The following is a 13,899-nucleotide window of genomic DNA, read 5'->3' as shown; positions in this document are numbered from 1 at the left end:
CCCCCCCCCCCCGCCTGCCCCCAGACAGCCCATGTTACGTTAGATCCTTCCTCCAGTCCCTACTCGGGGCCTGAAATGCCTTCCCACCTGAGATCTCCCAGGAACCCTTTCCAGCTTCTAAAGCCCAGGGCGAGTTCCCCTCCAGGAAGCCAGGTCAGGATGTCTTCCTTGATGAATACTTACTACATCGATCCTAGGTAGAAACCTTTATCTCAGGCCTTCATTCTCGTTTATTTGTTCCACATGGCTTCTTTTTTTTTTTTTTTCCAACTAGCTATAAAACCCCTGAGGACTGTGTCCTAGACATCTAAGCACAGAGAAGCCAAAAGGCGGGGGTGGCGGGGGGGCGCTCATCTCCACTCATTGGCTGAACGTATCCAGCTTCTCCTTGGCCCCAGGACCTGCAAACTCAGACCACAGGCTCACAGAGGGGAGCCCAGCAGCCCGGCCAGACTCACAGTCTCCGCGGCAGCAGCAGTCGGAGGCTCCTCTCTCAAAGGGAGAAGGTAGTAAGAAAGCGGATTTACCCATAAGTAAATAACTGTTATAATTACGGAACATTATTCTCAGCAGACCAGCGGTTGGAAACCAATTTGCATAACAGACGTGGTTATTCATGGGAATGTTTGTGATTTATCTACCAAAGCAGATGAAGACCCTAAAATTAATGTGTGTGCCAGCCCCAGTAAGCCAAACACTCATTTCCTCACCTTCTCCTTGAGCTGCCAATGGGTCAGGTTCAGTGTCTCCAGGTCCCCTTGGCACTGGGCAGTTCTGGACTGAGCACAGGTCTGAGCAAGCGGCACAGGAGCGAGGGGGAGGAAATGCACAAACCAGCATTTTCCGTTATGCCGGGAGGTGTGCGTGGCCAGCGCCCGTCTGGCAGAGGTCTGGCAGGAGTCTGCTGTGTCCTGAACACCCCTGACCAGAGCCCCTCTTGAAGGAGGACAGAACATGTGAAGCTAACAGAGAGAAGTGGGTAGGTTCTGAAACACAGCTCTCTGCAGACATGAAGCATTTTAGTGATTTTTCATGAATATAGGAGCATTCATGAAAAAGCTGAATTTTCACATCTTGGCCCAGAATTTCAGATGTAATTGGTGAATGAAGGTGCCCCCCTGCACACCCAGGGAAGCAGCAACCCCGGACGCAACCAACACAGAGTCATCTATAAACTTGACAAACGTGACATACCATGAAAGTGCCATGTCTAGAGGTGCCTGGGGGGCTCAGATGGTTAAATGTCTGTCTTGGGCTCAGGTCATGATCCCGGCTCAGGTCCTGGGATTGAGCCCCCTATCAGGCTCCTTGCTCAGCAGAGAATCTGTTTCTCCCTTTACTTGCTGCTCTCCCTGCTTGTGCTCTCTCGTTCGCTCGCTCTCTCTCTCTCTGACAAATAAATAAATAAATAAAAATCTTAAAAGAAAAGAAAGTGCCATGTGCTACCATGAAGAACCCTGCAAGCTGTGTTTCAAACCTCCCCACGGGGTTCTGATTTAAGTAAGGCCCCACCAGTTGGCACGCTGGGGGGTGTCCAGGCACCCCACACCATGTAAAGCCCCCACACTTCTGGAGTTCACGGTTTGAAACCAAGGTAGCCAGGGAGAGCCTCAGTTTTGAAGCAAATAGACTGCTTTCCAGACCCCTTTCCTTATGGGGCCATACTAGCGAGAGCTTGTACAATCAGGGAGGAGACCGAGCCATAGGGAACACTTGGGCAGTCCCCAAAAGGAACCTCAGAAATCTGGGGCTCTAAGGAGGGATTCACACTTGAAGATACAGACCTGGGGTTTAAGTGACTTGTTTCTCCTAAAGATTAGCTTTTCAATGTCTATTAACAAAATTTGTTTGTTTACCCTTTTTAAAAAATTCTTTGTAAGGGGGGCGCCTGGGTGGCTCAGTGGGTTAAAGCCTCTGCCTTCGGCTCAGGTCATGATCCCAGGGTCCTGGGATCGAGCCCCGCATCGGGCTCTCTGCTCAGCAGGGAGCCTGCTTCCCTTCCTCTCTTTCTCTCTGCCTACTTGTGATCTCTGTCAGATAAGTAAATAAAATCTTTAAAAATAAATAAATAAATAAAAATTCTTTGTAAGGGAGAAAAAGCTTTGAGTTTCAAAATCCCAAACTTAAAGTCAAAGAAAGGTTGGCTCTGCTTAAGTCCCGGGCACTCTTGCTATTACTTTTGGCATAAATGGTATTTATCTAAGCTCCCGTGGGCTCCTAGGGCCAGTAGGCTTTAAGGGCACAATTATTAGTGAAATAAACTCACCCATGCCAGGCTTTCCATGCAGCTCAAGGGCTGGTCACAGTCTCTTTGCTCGGGTCTAAGGGGAACCCGCACTCCTGAGAGGGGTGTGTTGCCTACAGGGAGCTGGGCTGCAGGCACGACAGGGAGGGCACCCACGGGCGTCAGAGGGCCCACCCTGCACACTCAGTGACGCAAATCAACATAGAATCACCTGGAAAGTTGGGCAGCATGGATGCCACGAGCTCCGTGCGCTCACAGGAGGACGGCGGTGTCACACATGCACAAGCAGACGGGTGACAGTAACTGACAGCGGATGGCGTGCAGCAGGGAAGCAGAGCTCACTGCCGTGGCGGAGGGCTGGGCTGTCCGGGGGGACGGGAGTGCACAGCTGGCAGCACAAATATTTAATCACTGGAAAGGCCTCCGCTGCAGCGGCTCTGGCTCATCTCACTGTTTAGCCATGTAATGATTTGTTTGCCTTTCCAGGTGCCCAGAGGTGGCCCTTCTCGGAGGGCAGGCGTCCCCACCTGGTCACTCCAAAGGAACAGCCTCCGTTGACAGTGGACGGATTGAATTCCCAGGACACCTTATTCCACATACATGAACGTGATGGGTGGGGACCCGGGTTCCCAGAGCCGGAGCACTTCTGGGTGCCCTGACCTGGGGGTTTCCAACCAGCTGAACGTTGAACTGGGAAGGTCCTGCAGGTCTTCGGAGACCCAGCTAGAAAGTAGCCTGCCTCTCCTCCTCAGCCTCCCACCGCCTCTCATCAAGGGAACTTCCAGGTTGCTTTCTCTATCTAAAAAAGCATCGGATTGTTTTTAGTGTAGAATGTAGACCGTTGAAAGTCATACCCAAGAAATGACGAGAAATCCTGGAAACTGGCCACATGGAGACTGTCTTCAGCTGGGTAGAATGAGGAACCAGCCGTGGGGTGAAGGGAAGACATCCCAGCTGTGGAATGGGAGGGCTGCAAGTGTCTGAGAATCCTGTCTGAAGGCTGGGCTTCTCCCGTCTCTTAGGACAGTCAAGACTTGGGAATAACTGACCACCTTCAGCTCAGCTCTGCGCTCTCCCTTCTGGGAGTGAGCAGACTGCACGAGTCCTACCCCTGATGCAGTGCTCCCTGCACCCTCCCCACCCTGTATGCACACATGGCTGGCACCGCATGGCTGAGAGCACTTGCTATTAGCAAACCCACCTGGTTACCAGACCTGATGCTACGTCCCCCAGCCTGGCCTCTACCAGTAATGAAAATGACAGTTAGACTCGAGTTTTCTTTTATCTCTCAACTTATTGAGAATCTGAACAAGGAAGAGGGATGCTATGTATTGGGGTCTCTCAACAGCTTTGGGGGAAAGGGCATAGGGATTGAAGCCAGGAGCCCAAAGTCTGAATCCTGACCCTACTTTCTGGTTGTATATGGGCAAGTCATGGAACCCCACAGAACTCCAAGGGCGATTTGCGGATCCTTCCAGGGCCCAGAGGGGTCAAACTGTTTGACTAATAGTGCTAAGCTGTTCTTGTCCTTGTGCATTGTGTCAGTATGTACACCAATGGTGCAGAAGCAGTGTGGGTAAACAGCAGGCGTCCTGCACCCAATCCGTCAGGTTGTCCCCGAACCCCATACTCTCACCCCAGCCCACACTCCCAGTAAAAAAGGGGGGAAAATATGCCAATTTCACTTAAGAATATCTTTGATGAAGCAGTAAAAATGACTAATTTGATTAAATCTCAACCCTTGAACTCATGCCTTTTCATATTTTGTGTGAGGAAATACACTTAAAAGGAGGTGAATAGCGGACTACCCCTGGGGAGACACTTCCTGGTGAATAGCTTTCCCTGGCACATGAGAGGGCAGATTTCCAGCAAGTTCCAGGGTTCACATTTCCATAGGTTCTGCCATATGGCACCATAGGGACTTCTCTGCCATTCATGAGACACAGATGTGCCCTCTTCATCAAAGTCTGGACCGGCTCTGTGAGGGGGAAGGAGGTTGGCCCTTGGCTACCCTGTCTCACCCTGGGGGAGGGGGGGAGCATGTGACTTTATTCCTGCCGATGTTGCATTATTTAACTCTCTCATTAAGCTTTCTCACTCAATCTCTCCTTACTCCAATCCCCTTACAGTTACAAAGTCTTCATAGGAAAGCTTTCCTGTTCACCATACTGTGCATTTCTCTCTCCTGATTGGGCCCAGACAGCTTCTCTGACAATAAGATGGTTTCCTCCAAAAGACCATCCCCAGGAAAGGAAGTCTTGTGTTCAACAGCCCCCCAGTGTTCAGTAAGATTCCACGGTAGCAAAAAGCAAGTTTTATAGCTCCTGTCCAGAAAGTCTGGTCTTATTGGCATGAGTCTGGGTAGAAAATGCCTTGTCTTATTCACTGCATGCATCGTTTGCTTCTTGGACGGTGTCTATTACACATCTCACAGGATGGGTGGGACAGAGGAGCACCTGGGTGGCTCAGTGAGTTGAACATCAGACTCTTGGTTTCAGCTCAGGTCATGATCTCAAGATTGTGAGATCCAGCCCTGAGTCAGGCTCCACACTCAGCAGGGAGTCTGCTCAAGATTCTCTCTCTCCATTTCCCTATGCCCTTATCCCTTATGCTTATCTCTCTCTCTCTCTCTCTCAAATAAATAAAATAAATCTTTTTTTAAAAAAAGTGAATTTGACAGAAATACTTTTCTGGCTAATTGGGGAAAACCAAAGCTGAGACACATCTATGAAGTCATGCGTTAGTCTCTTCTTCCTCCCCTTTCTTCCCTAGCTCCCTCAAGACTCCCCTGATGGAGTATGGCCTGGGCAGGACAGCAGGGTTTGGGGACACCTCCTGTATACCCTTTCCCAGAGCTGCCCTGTCCTATCGCACTTTCAACCTAGCCATTGTCTGGGTCTCTGAGACATGAGGCGGGATGGGGCAGTCACCTTGCCCCAACTCTCTTAAGAACGACTCATTCCTCAGCCATGAGAGTGAGGACAGCAGTAGCTCTGACTGGAAGGGCACCTATCAGGACTTCTGGGGTTCTAAGAACTGGGGGAGAGGACCCAGAAAGAGATAAGTCATGAGAACCTCCTACTTCCTGTAGACCTTGGGTCGCCACTTATGTTCTCTAAACTGCTTCCCATTTCTACTTCTGCCAACCTGTCCTCTGCTGAGCTACTAGAACAGTCTCTCCAGAACATATACCCTGCTACAGCCGCTTGTCTTGACAGCCAGTGTCCCTCTCCTGAGGAGTCTGCTTTCTCAAGCTTGGTCCTGTCCCATGCTATTCCTCCTATCTAGGTCATCCTTCTGTCCCCGGGTTCGTCTCTGAGCCTTCATGCTGAGTACATGTCCTCCAGGAATGCTTCCAAGACTCCCAGGTAAGTCTGAGTTCCTTCATGCATTCTCTATACCCTGCGCTGGGCTGACTTTCTTGCATTTTCCTCCAACCACACTGCAATGTCCTTAAGAACAGGAGCTGAATTTTCATCTCTGTGTCCTAGGATCTAGCCTAGCCTATTTTTTTTTAAACAAAAACTATGTAAATAATAAAATCAAGTACATATGGGGAAAAAAATAAAATAAAGGACTAGCTGCCTTATCTGTGCTTTAGTTGTTGAATAAACACTAGCCTGTCACTAGAGCCTGGGCTTATTAACAAATAAACCAAGACATAGAGTTTGACTCACTTAACTCCCACAGCTTGTACGTAGCAGAGGCTGGACTCTGACCCCGTTTCCTTTGTGCTCTTTGCTTAGAGCAAGGGGAGGGGGTGGTGGGGGTCACCGGGAAATGGTCCAGGCGGTGTGGTCTTTGGCATTGCTCGGTGTTCTTCGTGGCAGCTGGTCTGGGTGTGGCGGACTGGTGGGGAGCGGGCACGGAGGGGTCCCTTCTACCCACATCCCCGAATCGTGTCTTTGCCACATCAGTCCTTCCTGCTGACGGTGGGGTCGCAAGCACCAGACTTGAGGTTTGAGCAAGGAGCCCACAAGGCAGAAGGGGCTGGTGCCCAATGACACAGCTACTCCATCAGAGAGACCCAGGGGCAGGGCTGGCCGGCCACAGTGGCCACTAGCCAGGTCATCAGCTGGGAGCCCGGACTGCCTTACAGTAGAGCCATACGGGGGGCACTGATGGGCGACCGATGCAGGACAGAGGGCCTCGGGGGCTTCTCATATGTTTGCTGGAGCCTGAGTATCTGGTGCTCGTGTACATTCAGGTGAGGCCTGTATATTTTGTGTCTACTCCGCTCCTCCTCTCATCTGTTTAACACATGTGCAGCCCTCTATCTCCGTCTAATGTGTCTCTCAAGCCGTCTACTTCCCCACTTAGTAAGATCTAGTCTCATCTGTTGGCTTCCCTTATTTTCTAGAGCCAAGTCAAATATTCTCAAATGATCCAGCCAACGTACGTGATGCCAGGTCAGTTCCTAGAGCACTAAGCCTCAGCTGTGTGCGAAACCGCCACTGTACAGTGTGCTGAGCTCTCTCACACTCCAAATCTTATTTAATCTTTGCCACCACCATCCTGTGAGGCAGGATGTTCCCACCAACTCCGGGAAAGTTTAACAATGTTCCTGGGGCCACACAGTCGCACAGCCTGTCGGTGGCAGAGGAGAGGTCAGAACAAGCCAACTGGCTTCTGGCCAAGTGTGTCTCCCATGTCGCCAGCACTGCCTCCCAGGATCCTTTCCACCCCCTGGGAGGCCCCGCCTTTCCCAGCACAACTCACCGAATTCAGACCTCTCCTCCCAGCTCCCAAGCCTCCCAGCCCCGCCCTGCCTGACCTGCTGCCATCACTCCTGCTCGCCTGGGTGTGGGACACACACATCCACGCTCAAGGGGCAAGGATCTGGAGCAATGAGCAGGCCTGAGCAACCATCTCACAGCACTGCTTCCCCGCAACGCCTGCAAACCCAGAAGCTTATTACAGACTCCTAGAGTCCGCAGGAAGCCTGCCCGCACCCCGCTCCTTCGAGAAGTTCCTCCACTCATGCAGAGACGGTGGCAGTTTGAGGAGCCGAGTGTCCGCACCCCAAGAACACCACGGTCCTCTCCGCATTAAACCCCAGGCCAAGGGCGCTCTAACAGTCTCTGGTTTCTCCCTTCTCAAGGAGGCTAAAGACCAGGAAAAGAAGGTTCTTGGTGAGTTACCCAACTGAGCTGCCCCCAGGCCACCCCCAACCGCATTCTGGGGAGTGAGGCTTAGCACACGGGCCAGCTTTGCCAAGGGGCCTGAAGCAGGCCCACTTCCCCTAGTGTGTGTGGGACCAAGGGTGAAAGGTCAGGGGCCTCAACCCTAGGGGCCCACGCCCGGCACTCCCGCTGGGTCTGAGCTGCTGCCCGCTGGGTGGCCACAGGGCTGCATCCCACCATCCCTGTTGGTGAACAAATTGGTCTGAGAGCTGTGTGAGGGCAATGTCAAGCATGTTGAGGCTTCCTCTTGGGGGAGACTTGATGTGGAGCCAGCGGGAGGGAAGTCAGAACAAAAACAACCCTCATTTCAATCCCTTCGATCAGCCAGAATGAAAGTGAATCTGGAAACTGGATCTTTTGTATGAAAGCTTTCCAAGAGATGTTTTCTAAGCAGAATGGAAGCTTGGTATCAAGCATCAGAGCCTGTGGCCTCTGCTTTGCCCCGATTCAGAAACCATCTAGCTTTTTCCCTAATAGAGAGGGCACAACAGAGGCCCGGCTCTGGGCTGAGCTGTTGAAGTGTGTGATCCCATGCGATCCACAGGGCACCCTCCGGACTGCAGGCGGGAACACTTGGGACTCGTGAAGGGAACTTATACCAGGAAATGGGAGAGCTGGCCTCAAGCAGACATCTTTTTTTAAAGCCAGGCTGTGCTCTTGCAAATTTGTTCTGTCCAGAGGCAGATTTAGAAGTTATACAATCCAAGTTCCCCCAACTGCATACATAACTTCCTAAAATAGTTGAGCTAGGAAGTTAGGGAACTCATCTTCGGCCCCATGGACAGCTGGTCAGGGAAACAAAAAACAACCAGACTCCCTGAAAGGTGAGGCCTGCACCTTCCACTATCTCCCACCCCGGGCCTGTGTTGGGCTACACCACGTCTGGCCTCTTCTGCTTCTGCAAGCAGGAGAGGCTGAGTGAACTCAGGGTGGAGAGGAGGACTTACCAACCTGGCCTCACCTCAGTCTGGGTCTGGCCCAGGACCAGCTACCTCCCACGGCTCACATAGCTTCCGCGGAAAGTAAAAGGCTCCGGAACCTGCCCCAGATGGTTAATGCTTTTGGGAGGAGGAATTCTGAATATGTAAGAGAAAACGATGTCCAAGTCCCCAGAATGTCAAAATAAGAATGTCTTCAGGGACAGTCTGATGAGCCTTTGGATGGTGGTTTGAACTGGCCCTGGGACCAGGGTATGGCCCAGGGCCGCAGAGTGAACTATCTTGGGCCACATCAGAGGGACCCTTTTAGAGAACAATCATTATGTTTCTTTAAGCAACCCTTATATGCTAATATCTTCGGTTAGCATCTCGAATACACACTGACTCTTTCGTGACGGGATTCACCTGAATTACTTCAAAAATTGCCCATTCATTCGGTGAACCCCAAACATGAGCTCCGCATCAGGCTAGGGGCTAGGCTAGGTGCTAGGGCTCATGGATGAGTGGACTGGACATGGATGTATCTCTCAAGGAGATGCCTTTACAATAAAGGCTTAAAAACATAGTTTTGCCTTTTTCAGAAACAAAAATGCTATGCATTACTTATAGGACAGGATTTGTAAAAGCACAGGGCATCCATTCAGAACTAAGCAGAAGCAAAGAAGCAAGAAAAGGAAAGTGAACCTGCATGGGGCTGACGCTGGCCTTTTGAGCTGAGTCAGGCTGTGAGGGCACTAAAGCGACCAGATGCCCAGGCTAGTGGCTGAAGCTGTCCCGTGCCTGCCCCGGCAGGGAAGGAGCCGGTGTGTGGGGACACAGCGCCATCTAGTGCTGGAACAGCCTCAGCGCATGCCACGGAGGCGGGAATAAAGGCACCCACCACTGGTTTATCTTAAGGTCCTCACCTTGAGAGGCGAGTGCTGTGATGCTGTGGAGATCCAGAAAGGTGAACTAGGGAAGGGGTTTGAACTCAGTTCTTCTGTCATGCCCCCGGGTCACTGTCTGTACCCTACTGACTTCCTGGTGTTGCTGGTGGAGAAGAAGGGCCTGGAGGTCTCAGGCCCAGGCTTGAAGTTCCTGGGTGATGCCTCAGCCCTGCAAGAGAGGACCCGGATGCCGTGATGTGACCGAGCTTAGAGGGCCCTGGTCACCACCTGCCTAGGCCACCTGGGACATGCTGCTCCCTCAAGCACAGCGAAGCTCTGGGTCCACTGACCCGCTGGCTGCTATCCAAATGCATGATTCCATCCCTCACCCGTGTCTTTCACACACACACACACGCACGCACGCGCGCGCGTGCGCACACGCAGGCACACACACACCCGTGCAGTACCCTCCTTGGAGAGCTTTGTTATTCTCCCCTCGGTTTCTAGTTTCTAACCTCTTTACTAAGCATCATCTCCCAAGAAGCCTTGCCCCACCCATCACAGAGCCAGGCCACCTGCCAGTCATCCGCCGCCCCGGAAGATTGTCGCTCTGGTCCCCAGGCCCCACTACAGGGAACGGCCCACTGTAGAAGGTGGCCAAGTGCCTTCCCACAGAGGCCTGAGTGCCTGGCTGCAGGGGCGGCCCTCTGAACCACGGCCATGCCACACCTCCTCACTCACTCTAGATCACAACTGAGCTGCCCAGCAGAGTTCCTGGAGTAAGTTCTGGCCAGTCTGCCATCTCATAGAAGACTCTCGCAGGGGCGCCTGGGTGGCTCAGTGGGTTAAGCCTCTGCCTTCGGCTCAGGTCATGATCCCAGGGTCCTGGGATCGAGCCCCAAATCGGGCTCTCTGCTCGGCAGGGAGTCTGCTTCCTCCTCTCTCTCTCTCTGCCTGCCTCTCTGCCTACTTGTGAATTCTGTCTGCCAAATAAATAAATAAAATCTTAAAAAAAAAATTAAAAAAAAGACTCTCCCAGAGGTCGCCTGGTCTGTGGCCTGGGAAACCACAAGCCAGCAACCTGGACTCTGTCTGCCTGACGGGAGGGGAACGCTCATAGCCAGACGGCCACTTTCTCAGAGGTCCCCGGAGCTGAGTCCCTGACACCGGCGACCAGGGCAGTATCCCTGAGGCCGCACTTCAAAGACATGGGGTGAAGCATTCAGAAGGCGATGTGGAGGAAGAGGAGGAAAGCAGAAATGAGACTATGAAATCCTGGATGTTTATGCAGAGCCGTCGGTAGGAGGGACCATGTTCTTAGACACAAAAATAAAAATAAATTATAATAGTTGTAAAAAAAATTTGTACTGCTTCAGGAAAAAAAGAGAAACTTTATTTATTGAGTCCCCCCAGTATGCTGGCATTATTTATCGTCATAATGACCTGGTGAGGTAGACATTTGGGGCTCTGTTTTACAAATGAGTAAACTGAGGCCCAACGTCATCTAGCTAGAATGTTCCTTCCTAATGTCTCCTTTCATTGCTGTTGGATTTTGTACACCTGGGTACAAAAAAAGGGCACTGGAAAAGAGCTGGTACTCAGGACCTGGGGCCAGTGACCCCAGACGGCCATCCTTCCAAAGCTCCCGGATTGCTGGACACACAGCCTGCTCCAAAACTCAGCCCGGCACAGCTGGCCCACTTTGACCTACCCGTGACCCATGAAACTCATTTCCTCCTTTTTCCCCATTATAAATATAAATGCAGATATTTCACTGGGGAAACATCAGATTGAGAATCCCAGAGGCTAAAATCATTTCTCTGACCCAGCATGAGAGTGGCAGGGAAACAGTGCTATTTACAGTCAGCTGCTGACTTCCCTGCCCCAAGCTCCAACTGGAATCTAGAAGGTTCTCTTTGGTGGCTGAGTTTTTGCACAAAACATGAGAGAAGGAAGCGAGAAAAAAACGGGGGTAAAGAAAGGGCAGGTATTTTAGTCCTGTCTTGGAACTGTCCTTTTCTTTTCACAAGTTAGGGTCTTTTTCCCTTTTTTCCCCTGAGATTTTAAGAGCTTGCCACCAGTGCTCAGCCTGGTATGCTCTGCCTGCTTATGGTGGATGGGTGGACACCCCAACTTTCCAGACTCCCTGACCTCACCTGTCTTGGCACCTGAGGACCGATTCCTCGCTAATCCTTCGCTGGGTTTGCACACTTCCTGCTTGTCTCAGTCAGGATCGGACTTCCGGCTTTTGACTTCTGGGAAATGCAGATGCTCACCTCTCAGACCTTCGGCCTGACCTCACTCTGACTCTTGTGCGGCCCATCCTGTCCCAGACATTTACTTGCCTCACATGCCCCAGAGTGACAGAGGATGGGGAAGGGATATCTGGGTGGGAAAAGGGCTCTGCCCCTGGTCTCCGGCACTCAGCTTTGGGGGGTGCTGGAAGGAATGGGGGAGAGGTCAGCATGGCGTGGGGCATCTGAGTTACCACAGTGATAGACCCAGGCGAGCGAGGGGAACACATGAGTGACGTAGGAAGGCAGTGCAGACCACTGAGAAAGCTAGAAGGGAGGTTCTGTCAGACTTAATTAACTTCATTATAAACACCTTCAACACCAAGCAAAACTATTACACTGTAACCCAGGGGTCATGAGCGGGATGGAGATAACACCTTCTTTCCTCCAAAAATCTCCCACAGGGCCTTCATGGGACCAAAGCAAGAGCTATTTAATTAAAACAAATATTTACAATGGCAGAATCTAAGGACAGAGATACCAACAAATAAATAAACATAAAAATCCTGGCTATGATACATGATCATCATTTATACAATCAGTAATACCTCACGTCCCTGGAACTTCATGGAAAACCATTTTACATTTTGTTATTTGGAATCAACAAAGTTTTCTCTAAGTGAAAGACTTTCCGACTCCCGTAAGCCGCGCTTAGAAAGTGCTTGCTCCTTCTTCAGTACCCACTTATCGGTCAAGTTTCCTTTTGTTCTGCCAACAGACACCCTTTTATCCCGTCATTCAGCTTCCTCCTGGAGTCTTTCATGGGCTTGGACACCAGACAGTCATGTCTATTAGAACAGTTTGGAAATCAGGAATAAATAGAATTTTAACAAATGGCTCCGAGTTGCTAAGCTGTGAGTAAAATGTAGGGACTTTGGGAGATGGACTTTATTCTGGTTTTCCTCCAGGCTCTGGGGTTGGGAGGGATGCTGTGAAGATGCGGCAGCATGGTGGTTCAAAAAATCAGAGATACTAACCATCCACTGCTCAGCTTTATACTACAGCACGGACGGGTTGCTCTTCTTTAAAATAGGCACATGGAGGCTTTGGGGACTGATCTGAAATGGATCTGATAGTCCGTAAAGTAAACAGACTGGCATCTATTATAATGCAGGAGGCCCTTGGAGAACTCAGGTGTTTCAAATCCAGTGGTTCCTGCCCCAATTTCAACCACCTGGAGATACTGTAGAAGACCATCCAGGGCCCTCAAATGCCAGAGCCAGCCCAACCCACCTGGACTCTGCCAATCCTCTCATTTTCTGTGTTCTTGAAAGCTCACTAGAGCCTCACCCCACTTCCACACAGTTGAATTTAGCCTAGGCCTCCATCGATTTCTAGAAGCTGGTGCAGTTTTTTAAGGGCATATTAGTCTCTCTTCAGATCTTGAAACCTAGACTACTGCCCCAAATGGAATAACATTCGGGTAAGGTCACTGAAGCTGGATGGTCATGAAGGCAGTATTGTTAAAAGTTGAGACACCAACTCTGGAATCAGTTTGCTTAGGTCACATCAGGTAACATCTCTGCTTGTGAAAAGGTTGTGGCCTGAGAATGGCCGTTGGTCTTTACAAGTCCAGGGCAATCTCTGCTAACTCCTTTCCCTTTTTGCACACTGCCTATCCAAAGGAGAGGTCTGCAGAAAAGAAATCTTCCCCTCTGAGAAGATGATGACTGGAGACGCGGTCCTGAAGAACAATAAATGGGTTTCATGTTCCGCCGAAAGCCACCCCTGAGCCGTACGCAGTCCTCAGTGAAGACAGACGGCCCCAGCCTTCTCAGGAGTACAGAGTCATCATCAGCCACTGGACATAATGGGGAAGCAAATTATGGTCAGTTCAGGCAGATCTCTGACATTCAGCTAAGGGTGCTTCATTTTTCGGTCACCAGACCCTGGAGCCTGACACAGGATTGGGACCTCCTCCCCCCTTGTTCCTGAGAAGCCATGGAGACAGTAATGGATGGTTTAGCCAGAGGGACCACACCATCTGGTAGTAAGTATAAATCAACCTGAAATATAATCAACCTTGACTTCTCAGGGTGTGAGTGAATGATGATACCCAAGATGCAGGCTGATTCTGTATTCAATTCTCAATGCAATTTTCTGCCATGAATTCAATTTGGCGTGCTTGGGACAGCAGTGTGCAGGTGTGTGGACCAACTGGGTAGCGGAAATCCATTAGAGCTAGTCTACATGTTTCCATTTATGGGCCCATTTGTCTGACAGCTTTATGTGGGTGTGATGCACAGTCCCTCTGTCTCACATACAGAGGACCTCTGGAGAAACCACTTCCCAGGCCAGTTACATCAGAACGATGCTGCTAATGATGTTGGTGATGAAGATGACAAGGTTGGAGTTACCAATGGCATGAGAGAA

General features: G+C 50.8%; 1 protein-coding gene across 1 annotated transcript in view; it reads right to left on the bottom strand.

Annotated features, from left to right (window-relative positions):
* Positions 1-360: 360 nt before the first annotated feature.
* The window catches only part of CAPN14 (calpain 14), a gene marked incomplete at both ends in the record, with an annotated part of 35,601 nt that continues 22,062 nt past the window's right edge, over positions 361-13,899 (bottom strand). Inside the window, 2 exons of the mRNA XM_080813665.1 lie at positions 361-492; positions 711-791. Of these exons, the coding sequence (XP_080669791.1) occupies positions 361-492; positions 711-791 (213 nt within the window). The remainder of the gene's footprint in view (positions 493-710; positions 792-13,899) is intronic.

This window comes from Martes martes (assembly GCF_963455335.1).
Source record: "Martes martes genome assembly, chromosome: 9".
Taxonomy (NCBI): domain Eukaryota; kingdom Metazoa; phylum Chordata; class Mammalia; order Carnivora; family Mustelidae; genus Martes; species Martes martes.
Note: the sequence above shows the minus strand (reverse complement) of the source record. Positions and strands in the feature narration are given on the sequence as shown.